The 12,856-nt window shown below is 42.6% G+C and overlaps 1 protein-coding gene across 1 annotated transcript in view; it reads right to left on the bottom strand.

Annotated features, from left to right (window-relative positions):
• Positions 1-10,572, bottom strand: part of SDK1 (sidekick cell adhesion molecule 1) — a 383,801-nt gene extending 373,229 nt beyond the window's left edge. The window contains exon 1 of the mRNA XM_053957811.1: positions 10,113-10,572. Within this exon, the coding sequence (XP_053813786.1) occupies positions 10,113-10,572 (460 nt within the window). The remainder of the gene's footprint in view (positions 1-10,112) is intronic.
• Between the last annotated feature and the right edge of the window lie 2,284 nt (positions 10,573-12,856).

Genomic DNA, 12,856 nt, shown 5'->3' with positions numbered 1-12,856 from the left:
ATATATATATATATATATCTCCCATTTTCTTTGTCACATGTATAAAGTTCCAACAGAAGTCTTCTGGTAACTGCACAGATCTGGATGTTAATGAAATGAGTGACAACTGAGTGCACTGCACGTGCCCAACACCAACACTCACTAATTGGTTACAGAAAATGTGCAATATGCCATAATTTACCAAAGCACCAATGCCTAATCACTTCACACTGCAATGAATTTCAAGCAAACATGAGTAATTAAGCCATTATTTTTAATAGTGACAGCTAGCACTTACTCCACTCTAGTGAACATTTGCACAGAAGTTGGTTTAGCAGTGTTTATAATGTCCTGCAGCTCTGTAGAAACGCTCTTAGAACATGAAGAATTCTTTCAAGATTTGTTGTGACATGTATGAACATTTGTTCACATGTTAAATGTGGAAATGCAAAATGACTCAGCATCTCCTTTTTTTTATACTACATGTAAACTTCGACTTCACTTGTCAATTATATGGATGAGAACTCTCCATATCTGCCCATAGGATCACTTACAGAGCCATCTTGTCTTTTCTAAGTGGCTGCTCCAATATTTTTTTCTATACTGGATTTGAACCATTTGAAAATATAAAAAAAATAAGTTTTAGATTTGACCTGGACTTCCTTAACAGAATCAGTAAGATTTTCACTCTTTGAGTTTAAACAGGTACAACAGTTAACACTGAAGGTTTTTACTGATACCAGTACACCATAAATATGTCTTGTTCAGGTTTTGCTAGCAGAAGACAGAGCTACATCCAGTATATGAAAGCTGAAAATTTTACTCACAAGAAACCTGAATGGGATTGACAAGGCATCATTTTAATTATGATGCATTTATATAGTGAATGTAATGTTGAATTACCAGCACTTGAAATTCTGAGTTTGACACGAGTGCCATTGACTCAGAATTCTTAACTGAAGATTCAGAAAAATATGCTTCAATATTTGACCAATTAAATGCTAATAATAAGCCATATATAATTAATTAAATCTGAGTAAGATTGCGATCAACACTTGTATAGAGAAACTTGAAATGAAGATGTTAGGTGCTGCATAAACAGCTTGGAAAAAAGTTTCCAAAATACAAATCTTGCTTTGTTATTCACTGCTGCTTCAAACTTGTGTATGAATGAGAGGTTTATCTTGAGAGTCACTTGAAATTTTTCTGTTGATGATTTCATTAAACAATAGCATCACTGGCCTATCTTGTAATTGAATTAAGCTAGAGTCAATTGACCTATTCTCCCATTTCCCTAAAACGGAACACCTAAAAGTGAAATTTTAGCCTTGTTCTATGGATAATGAGCACTAGCATGATTAGGCTCTATGAACAGGAAACATCTTCTTTCAGTTGACTAATTTTATAAAGTTACAATGTAAAATATGTATTCTTTTCAAGAGGAGGAAAAAACCCAGAACAAAACACTAACCTCTCATTAGTTCTTAAAAGCTAAGAGCCTTGCACAGAAGTTCCAAGCTAGAAGACAACACACAACCTTAAAAATTAAGTTTAAGATAAAAAGAAAATATTCTTTCTAGCTAAAATATGGCATTTTAGAAAGTTATGGTTGCACAATGCAAGAAACTAATTTAACAATAATCCACATACTTTCTTCATTTAAGATACATCTGATGTTGTTCACAAGTAAACAGTTATGTTTGTAAAAACAAAACAAATTCTAGAGAGAAATGGCAAATTAGTTGATAGAATTTAAATTAAAACCTGGTGCTTGAAGTGGCATTAAAATGGTTTTTAATTTCAGTTACTCCATCTTCAAAAACAAATCTAATGTCTTCATGACAACAAAAATAGCAAAAGGTGAAACACAGGAGCTACTGTTCTTGATCTGTCACCTCTTAGACTTATCTAACATTTAAAACAAATGCTGGGATAATCTACCATTAAACAATCTTCCTGCTCATCTGCTCTCCAGATGACAAGGCCTCCAGCACAATAAAAGCCCTGCTTAACACAATGCACGTGTCCTAGAAAAGGCACTGTGTGCCCAGAGAGAGGATCACTCCACAGGCAGGATCTGCTCCACATTGCAAGTGCAGAATCAGAGGGTTTAAGCCTCCTCCTCAGCCTGTCCCTAGCAGGAGGCATTACTTGTACACAACAGCACGGAGGAGCACTAATCTGAGAGCAGAAGCACATTGGGGTAGAGGCTGTGTCAGCCTGAGACAAAGGGATAAAGACTTCAGAGGGAAGGCTGAGACACACAGATGGATGTGCACACAAACAACAGCACTGCCTTCACCATGGCATAGCACTATTGCCAGAGCAAAGCTGCTGTAGAAGTTTTTTTATGCATCACAACATAAAAAAAAAGGGCCAATGACTTTCTCCTCAACAGCAGGGACAGTGGGGAAGAAAGCACAAAGGTGCTGGTTTGCAAATGTTACATTCACATGATAGGTAAGATCTGGGTTTATTCAAATCTCTTGACCCTGAAGGAAAGGAAACAGTCACAAACAAGAAAACTGTTTGGTGTACCTCTACACACACAGATTCAAGAGGACTTAAACTTATCAGTACACACATTTAGAAATACTGATGCAGAATTCCCTTCACCTCCACCCAAGCACTTCAATACTCCCACGATGTGTTCCATGTTATGATAAATGTATTATCCTTGAACTGCAGGTATGGCACTGCACCATATATTTCTTTTCCAATAATCATATACCATTTAGTTACTTCAAAGTATTTAGTCATGAATGGACTTTGCACTTCTTGACAGGTAAGAAATAAGAAACAGGGACATTAATTCCCCAATGCACCAGCAAGACTGCAATGACAGTGTTAGAACTGAGTCTGTGCTTAACACAAATGTTAGGTGAGCAAACAGCACTAGTTTAACAAAATAATTTTTTCTAAGTGTCTAAACATTTTAAATATTTGCACTATAGTTCCATTATTTCCTTATCACCTTCTCTTAAAAAGTAGCATTGCTACTGAGTTGATCTCCTATGAACTCAATGCCAAAACCTTATATCAAAGCCACAACATTCTCAGCTAATAAATACAAAAAATTTGACAAATATGAACCTGAGGATGAAAGCAATGTCACAAAATCTTCTGGTTCTTTGTGTAATAATGAGTTACAAACTTCAATTGCAGCCCAGAATCAATGTGGGACCCGTCTGGCAACACACACTGGAGCTATGTTATCATTATTCCCTACTTTCTGGTCCAAGAGAGCAATATCCAACAAATTATTTTTTAGGTAACATGTTAGACCAAGGAGTTTATTAGGAAAAATATATGGCTTAGGGCTTAAAAGACCATAAAGTGGTTTAAAGAGACCTAAGGGACATTGATTTATCTACCAGAATCAACTTTCTCTTCAGGCTGCTGCAATAGAGCATGGAAATGAGAAAAACAGGATTAAGGGATCACATTATCTGCATAAAAAGCTCTAATGCTTTATTGTTTATACAAATGACACTTCAAAATTATCTGAATGGTGTGACGTAAGATTGTACAATCCACTTCCACATCTTGCATGAAGTGCTGTTAAAGACTTCCTTTAATCAGAGTTGTTGGAAGTCACACCTCCCCTTTTTAACCCTCTGAATCTGTGCATTAGATAGAAACATTAAAAAGTAATACTGGTAGAATTTGCAACTTAAGTTGCAAAGTTTCTTTTTGTTTGAGAAAAAAGTATTATTCCTATCATCAGCCTACATAATTGAGATATTGGAAGATTAAGGGGAATTTTTATATTACTTAAATTTAGCATCTACCTTATAAACTCAGGTTGGGAAGACTCCATCCAACAGAGAGAAAAACTCACTGAAAGGGACTTTCAGAGAAAAAAACTAAAGTTAAGCCTTCTAAACCACCTCACTTCACTATTTCCCCAGGAGCAGCAGCCTCCACATATTTGTAAGAAGTCAGGCCTTGTGTTTTGTCAGAGTTGGAAAATTCCCCCCCAGCTGAAGCTGATCTTAGGAACACTGCCAGGGTCACGGCCCAACCAGGCTGTCCAGGCAGTCCTGGCACCTCGTTTGCATTGTCCCTGATGCCTGTGTGACCAAAGTCTGTGCTAGTCCAGGGAGCTGAACAGCTGAAAACTAAAAACTCTCCCCTTAAAAAGCCTATGGATCTACATTTCTAATCTTAGTGAGGGTGCCATTTGTATTGCACCTCAGGGGCATTTCACTGCTAAAACACAATTAGCAACAGACCAGTGTGTATTCTAGGAATAGATTTGTTATTTTCTGTAGTGAAGCCAGAACAAAAAAATCTCTTTGTAAACCGAAAATACAAATGCTCAAGATATGATATACAAGTATCACATACATCTAGAAGTCAAGAGTCTGTGCCATGAGCAGATCCTACAAACCCAATCATGTATGTTTAAAAGCAATGAAGTTGGTATCACTTTAAAATAAAAGGCTCCTCCCTTCTCAGCCATGTCACCCTTTGAACCTTCTGGGGCTGTGACATTCCAAAGGCCATGTCTGTAAAGGAGTTGCAAAGTCTTACTTTACTCCAGGGGCAGATATAACTTCAGAAACCCCAAGTTCTTTGGGAACAGGCCTTTCCATGAAGTTACATTTTTGTTCTACTCGAGCTCTATGCATGGTGAAGGGTCATCTTTGAGGCACGTGCAGCGAAGAGTCTTTATTCACTAGAAAATATTCGCTTGATAGCCAGAAATAGAACCCAAATCTCACCAATGACTTGCTTTCCAGCTGTAATAACTGTAAGTAGTCTAATCCAATGCCACGCTATAGCTGCTAACAGTTCTTCCTTTGGTTCACACAAAAGTCTTCTTGTGCTGAATTTGAAAGATTTCAAGCAAATGAAAGATGGAGCCAAGCACTGACAAGAAAACAAAATACTGAAAAACTGATCAGTGGGCAGCACGCAGTCTCAGTTCTGACTGTGTGGACAGGAAAAATAATAGGTAACAATTTAAACTTAATAATAATGTACTTGCATTAAGAATTTGCATTAAAGATGCAAAGGTACCTTATTCTGGCATTTTATAATCTCTACATAAATCTTATGAAAATTGTTCTATTTCTTATGTTTTAACTTCAAGAAAACACAATCTTGAAAATATCAACATATCATCAATTTTTTCCTTAAAAGCTATTTAAATACTTGTTATGTATGTACATATGCAGAGGGAGGAGGAAAGGCCTATTTCTGTAATGAACTCAGCATGAACAAGATTTTGCTCCATGAGGAATCTAATTGCCTCTAGTCAGCCCACGGATTCATGACAGCACAAAGGTCCAGCTGGACCAAATAACCGGGCCATCCAGAATGTGATGTTCAGGTAAAGCTGTATAGAAAGTTGATAATGCATGGAAATCTTTTGAGTCAAGAATGTGTTCCAGACTTGTACATGTAGGGTGATAAGAACAATAAGAAAATAAAAAAATCCCTTTCAGATCTACAAAAGCCCAATCCCTTCACTTAACAGCTTCCTGATAACTCATTTGAAATTGTTTTTTAGTATTTCTATGGTTTGTTAAAGCAATCTTTAAAATATTAGACAACATTTACCTTTGTTATTCAAAATACATGACAATGCACACAGATGGCAGAACCTTCCAGAACAACTTTTCAAGGACATAGATTTGCCTTCTGTTCTTCTTAAGTGAGGTGAAAGCCACAGAGCAGAGCTACCACAGCCTCTCTCCACACCCTGGCCATTCCTGCTCTGAGCATCTCCTGGCAGTGCATGAACACAATGATTATAAACACCTATTACTTATGGTCTCCCTTCAGCTCTACCAGGACCATTACACTGCACTCTCAAGGAATCACCTGAAACACTGCACTTGGAATGTTAATATTATGTGCTCACAGCTCTTTGAACTTGCTCTAAGAACTCTTAAGAATAGGTACTTTTCCAGCAAAATATAAACATATAAAGCAAACCAAGAGTTACCACAGTAGAGAGAGTGAGAAGTCGCATGATCTGGCCACAGAAAATGCCAACTATCTCCACCCCAGTTCTATTTAGACTGGGCCTGGATCTACTCCTCCAAATCAATTGCTTAATTATTATAATTATATACACAAAAAAATCAACTGCTTTAAAACTAGCACATACTTTAAATGCTCATCTGAAGAAAAGAAACACAAAAGGCAATACAAAATCTTGAGTTTCCAATAAAGAGTAACAGAATCTTTTGGAATTAGAAATGGTTCCTTCTACATTTAATTCATATTTTTTTTCACTCTCCAGTAAGTAATGCCCTAACATTTTGCCATCTCTCCATCCTTCTAACAACCAGATACTCTCTGCACATTGTTTATTATCTCAGTACCTAGTGCATTTGAAATTTGTTTGAAAAGGCTTCTTAGTCTCAGCATATTTATAACACATCAGATCAAATATTTGAATTAAGGAAGTTGGGCCCCGGAAACATTTTCATCTATTTACTGGGTCATGGCTTCTTTCAAAATATAATGCATATCAATATCATCTTAAATGTACATAGAGGTATTTGTAGAATTCTGAATATAGATTTGATTAAGTAGCATTAAAAAATTACAGTTCCATTGCCATAAAACTAAGAAAAATCAGACAAGCTTCTCTTTCTTAATATTTAAAGATACCTGGCTCCTGCTGGAGAAGCTTAAAGCTTTGCTCTGCTTTTATCCATTTTAAAATCTTTCTGAAAAACAGCTATCAATCCAAAGAAATATATTTTCAAAGTATTCTTTCATTCCTCAACAAAAGATAGACATTGGGAAGGTACTTAAATCCATTAAGATGCACGTAGAGTAGCCTCTAGCGACTTCCAACCTATTTTAAATAAGCAGAATTTTTCTATTTCCATACAAATATTCCAGTAGTTTAGTAAACATTTTGTACCTCAGTAGGCATCAGTGTTTGTTAATCTCATACATAAGGAATAAATTCCAAAGCTGCAGGAGCTCTGTGTATTCCCAGGACTCTGCCCAGGCATGCAGACCCCTGAGCCAGACTCTGCAGGAGGATGTTCCTCCAAGTACAGTAGGCAGCCACTGGGGCCAAATGATTCATTCCTACCACCACCTCACAAAGTCTAATTTGATAATTATAGTGATTATCAATTAGCATCTCATCACTATTTGATGACACACGATGACTTGAGGCTAACTAGCATCTCGTACATCATTTAATAAAAATGCCATGAAAAGAGGGCTGGTGGCAGAGGCCAGCAGGCAGAGAGAGCTGAGTAAACAAAGGAATGTGCAACAGTTTGGGGACTCTTACAGGTTACTTTTTCTGAGATGGGCCAGTGCAGACACACCCCCAGTGTGAGGGGGCCCTGTGCAGAGCCCTGGCCATCACAGGAGTGGGAGCTCCATTCCCAGCCTGGGACAGGCCACAGCCTTTGTCTTCTGTACCTGGAAAGTCACTCCCACCCTGAGAAGGTCTGCACAACAGCACTAAGGTTCAAAGAGAATCCTTCATTACTCAGGACCACAACCCAATGTACATTTTAGACTCATTCAACTCACTTGAAAAAGAAAGAAGATAAATTTTACACTGAAATATGTAACACAACTATCAGAAGGCAGAACAGCTGAAGACCTAAGCAGAAAATGAATTTACAAGTGGTTTTGTCTACAGTTCACCACCAGATCAGCTTCCACATGGATGATCATTCAAGTTTAGGGAATACTCAACCAAACTGTTGCAGCTGAAACTCATTTCTTCTGTTCACCTTGAAGTGTAAGATACTTATCTCAACAACTTTACCTGATCTGTTTCCTAGGAATGAAGAACCTGCATTTCAGTATGCCTGAAATACTTCTTATGTCTTTAATGCTGGAATAGTTATTATGGAAACATTAGCTGGTTATAGTATTGTATTATGATTCATTCAGAAGAGCCATGGCCCATATATTTAGAATGTTCATTTTTTTATCTTATAAAAAGATTGAAGTCATGTAATTCTCTCATGCATATGACCACATCATTCCATTAGAAACTTCTGTGGCTGTAGCAGAATTTCCATTTTCATGAAGGACTTTTATACTGTCATCTTCTCTCAAAGTAAATTTTTGCATAAAAATGATGAATGTCTTAGAGTCCATTAGAATTCAGAGTGCAAAAAGAACCACAAGTTATAAATTAATACAAATTTTGTGAAATTCCAATGAAAGCCTTCTACATCAAGACCTCCACACTGGTTTATGTGTCAAATAATTCTTAAGAGGACTAACTGTGATCTTCAGCATGATATAAAAATTACAATGTATTTTGTTTCTGCATTACATAATTTTTTTGTCTTTCATTGTTTCATGTCTTCTATACTTCATAGCTTTATCTGCCCCAGTATTTTTCAGAAATAATGTATCTTATTCTCTTCCCTTCCCCTCCTTGCCTTAAATACTCTTAGTTACTTAAAACTAACTTGGTGTAAGGACTTTTTTTCGGGGATAGTTTGTATACACTACATAACTCCCTGAGATATACAGTACCTGAAATTGATACTACTGCAAATGCTGAGTAATCTGAAATAAGGTATTGAAAAAATACACTCTACTATGTGCTAAACAAAAGTTTCAATTCACTTTTAATCCAGTAAGATGGCTAGTTTACTACTAAGCATAGAAAAACTGGCATCTAAAATGATTCCTGAATCCCTGGCACTTAAAACTACCTTTTATGATTTTTTTTTTCTTTTTTAATGTAAACATCAAGAATCATCAGCATTTATCTGCCAACATGAAGTATCACATTGGCAGCTATCAACAACAACTACCAAAAGAAAAAAAGCAAAAAGTGACGCGAATTTTAATTTGCAGAGATAATTATGTCAGGTATGGCTCATTTCAGGATAACAATACCCTGTTAGGGCTTGCAGGCCTCAGCAGAAGTAATTTGGGAATAGCAGTGACAGCATAAACAAAGCACTGAGAAAGGTTTATGAGGGTGGAGTCCATATAAAACACTGGATTAAATCTCTTCTGTGTCCTGCGGCTCCAAACTTTCCGAGGATGCAGCAGTAAACCCAGAGCAGACGAACTACAGCAGACTTGGCTTCCAACTCCTCTTCCTCAACACATGAGCCCCATCCACTTCTTACAACTGAATGTACCGTTGTTCCCCATGAAATACTTGAAAACAAAGAGCTAAAACACAAAGACCATTCCCCTTCATGGAGTATGAACTTCCGCTTTTAATAACTAACTCCTGGTCCCACACGATACAGTTCTGCATTGTCCAGCACACCCCACTTCAGCCAGACAATGCACACAGCAATAAAACTCAACCCAGCAAAGAAAGTGAAAGCTGCGTTTGTTCAGCGTGTTATTTGGCGCAGCCAACTGTAATGCTTCTGCCTGCCATTTATTGTTTACTCTGTCAAAGGATTATTAAGAATTAAGCTACATTTGGCAATTTTTGAGAAGGGAATTTACATGCAAAGTGACTGACACTTGGTATTTAAAGTCTATTGGTCGACTCTGACCCTTCGTTTACAAGTGACTCATTTGACTGCAAGGATCTCTGATGTGGAAATGCTCAGATACGAATCAATTGCAGTTTTTGTCTCGGGTAAATGTTACTTGGCAATCCAAAAGAAATGAACAATGCTGAGACCGAGGCTCACATAGAATAGTGCTCATATGTTTAAAGAATTCCTTTTAACATGCCTGGTTTAGTTCTAGTCGGAGGATTTATGACTCCCCTTCTCCTAATAACTTATCTCAGAGCACAGTGGTTTTAAACACACACACACACAGACACAGAGACACACACACACAAAACCAGCAGTTAACTCTTTTGCTGCCTGAAAGAACAGCACGGATGCATTTAAGTAAATTTTAAAAGCAGGTTTGGTGCTGATAGGGATTGTGATTCTCCGTGGGAGGTTGGGATAGGGTAAGGATAGGACTAGAAAGGGAGAGAAACATGTAGGTACAGTTTGCAAATCCCTGCTCCATAAAGAAACGATTGTGTGTAAGAAACGACCATTCCTACATGAATCAGCTCAGTGCAAATTCTGCAGTTTATCTCTGATAAGGATAAAAGTAAAAGGGTTTCTCTGTACCCGAGCAAGATTCCCTTCCTCTCAGAAGGCAGATGCAGCATTTCTATAAACAAAAAATGTCTCTAGCCCTACCTTGTGCCAGTGCTTGCAACATGTGGAGCTGAAGCAACAGAAACGCCCACCATCCCCGACAGAAGATGAAACAGAAGTTTAACTTTATCATCATTCCGCCTCGCCTGCTATTCCTTCGGGCAATAATTTCGCGATCCACCTTTCTTTCAACCGGTATTGCCTCACTGATGCCCATCCGATCCGACTGGCTGCCACTCCTGCCAGCGCTTTGGTCATCGCTCATTCCGCACCCGCGGGCCGGGCTCTCTGTGGAGGGTCGAGAGCCTGTGCCCCGCGCTTTGGGGGGAAGCGAAGCCCCCGCTTGCCAGGATCGGCGGGCTCTTTGATTTGTGCTCGCTCCGCCTGCAAGCCGGGAGCAGCGCTCCGTGTGCCTCCCGCTATGACAGTCGCCACCTAAGTCAATGTTTCTTGTGGAGGTATTGATTGCACCAAAACAACCAGTCAGAAATGTGAAACACATGTTTCTCTGCACTGTCACATCCGATGCCTTCAGCAGAGAGGGAGTAAGTTCATGGGCGTCAGTATTTCAGTAAATCCGGATCCTTCAGCACATCGCAAACAGGAACAGGGAGAAACTGATCCATCTTAGGAGCCACCAGCAGACAATCCAAAGAGAACCTTTTATACCGCAACAGTGATGGAAACTGTTAACCCCGTCATTTTTGTGGAGCGTGTTGAGTTCTCCAGCATGTGTCCCATTCTCCTGTAAAAACCGTCCGATGGAAGTGTTAAATTCTCGCAGAAGGGGGTGGGCGGGGGGGGGGGGAGCGACAAGGGAAAAAAAAAACTAATTGAAAGTATCTCGTTATTCCTTGCGCTAAGGATTTATTTCAGACAATTTCAAGATTAGCCATGCAGACAGAGTAGTCTCCCGATATCCCCGCAAAGCTCTGCATAGTTTATATTAATCCGATTTTCCTTGGAATACAAATCTCTACCGTCAATAGAAGGGTTTGAAGGGTCCTCGAGCAGGTAAATCAAGCAGCTCCGGCTGTGATTCCAGCTCGCTGTGCAGTCAGTCAGCCACAGGCCGGTGCCGGTGTCACTTGAACTCCTCACGTTCAGCCGGAGGTAGGGAAAACCTCAGTTGATCCTGTCGCTCTCCTCGAAGGCTGGTGCCGATCCCTTCCTAGCAGGGAGACCACGACAAAAATCACCTCTAACAGGGAAAGCGCTTTTTCTCTGGCCGGCTGTGGACGCAGCAAGGAAGCAAACCCTCAGCTGGACAGTGTCCGGGGTGGGGGGAGCGAAAATCTCCCGAAACAAGCAGCAACAAGGTGAAATCCTCCCAGCTCTGCTGAGCCGGGCTCCTGCTCTCCGCGCTGATGCAGCCCAGGGATCCCGGTCCTTCCTCCGAGCGTCTCTCCCTCACAGGCGCTGTAAACACAAGGGGGAAAGCGCGATCACAACAGCGGCAGCGGCCGCAATAAAACCCAACCGAAAAAAAAAAAAAAAAAAAAAAAAAGGGAAAGCAAGGGCTGGAGGTTTTATATTTGAACAAAGCATCGGGGTATTGTTTCAGTCCCGCCTTCCGTGAAGGGAAAACTTTCGTGGGAGATTCCCTCCCCCCTCTCCTTGTTAAAAGGAAGGAAAGAATAGGAGTAGTTATAAAAGAAGTGCACCGAGGATAAAGGCGAGTTAAAAACAAAGCACCTAAGCGCGAAGTTGATCAAACACGAGCCCCGCCAGCTCGCCCCGGCCCCCGAAAGCCGCCTCAACTTTTCTCAGCGCCTCAGGCGGCGGCGCGGCGCGACCCTGCCCGCGCCCCCGCCATCCCCCCGCGCCCACCTCGGCGTCCCCGCCCCGCGTCCCGGCTCCCCCTCAGCTCCCTCCGAACCGGCAGCGGCGCTGCTGGCTCACCTCCCGGCTCCCCGCACGGCTCTCCCGCCCACAGCGCCTCAGCCCACCTTCCCCTGACCTACACCTCACAGCGGGGCCGTATCTGGGCTGGGAAGGGCTGGGGAGAGGGGCGCGCATCCTGCGCGGGGCTGAGGGGATGTGTGTGCGTGTGTGTTTATCTCTGTACGGGTGGGTGCGTATCTGTACGTGTGTGCCACTGTCGGGACTGGGCGGTGCGGGGCTGGGGGGGGGGGGGGGGGGGTGTGGGGGGTGGTATTTCAGTGCAGGTTCCGCAGCCGCGGGCGGGGGGACACAAGCACCGCCATCCCCATCCCCTCACGCCGCCGGCGCGGCCAGACCTGCGCTCCCTCCGGCCGGGACGCTCATTGGGCGGCAGAGCGGGGCGGGCAGCGCGCGCGCGCGCGCGCAAGGGGCCGCGCGCGCCCGCGCAAAGGCGGGAGCGGGGCTGCGTCTCGCGCCCCCCCCCCCCGCCCCTTTGCCCCCTCCAAACCCCGCCGCGCGTGCCGGCCTGAGGGGACGCGGCCCGCGGTCCCCGTGCTTCGTCCCCGTCCCCGTCCCCGTCCCCGTCCCCGTCCCCGTCCCCATCCCCGTCCCCGTCCCCGTCCCCGCGGTCCCGGCGGGGCGCTCCGCCGCCGCGTCCCCGCGCTAACAGCGCCCCCTATGCCCGCGCGGCGGTGCCGCGGGCGGGGACGCGCCGGGCCCGCCCGGACAGGCCGGGCCGCCGCCGCCTCATCCCGGGCGCGCCCCGCGGCGGCCGCGCTTCCCGTGCGCCGGAGGGCGAGGAGCAGGAATGTGGTGACAGAGCCAGGGGAGCCTCGAGGTGCGAGTTAACCCCGTCCCTGCGCTCTGGGCTGTGCGGTGCCGCCGCCTTCCTGAGCGCGGTG

Source organism: Vidua chalybeata, chromosome 16, assembly GCF_026979565.1.
Source record: "Vidua chalybeata isolate OUT-0048 chromosome 16, bVidCha1 merged haplotype, whole genome shotgun sequence".
Classification (NCBI taxonomy): Eukaryota; Metazoa; Chordata; class Aves; order Passeriformes; family Viduidae; genus Vidua; species Vidua chalybeata.
Note: the sequence above shows the minus strand (reverse complement) of the source record. Positions and strands in the feature narration are given on the sequence as shown.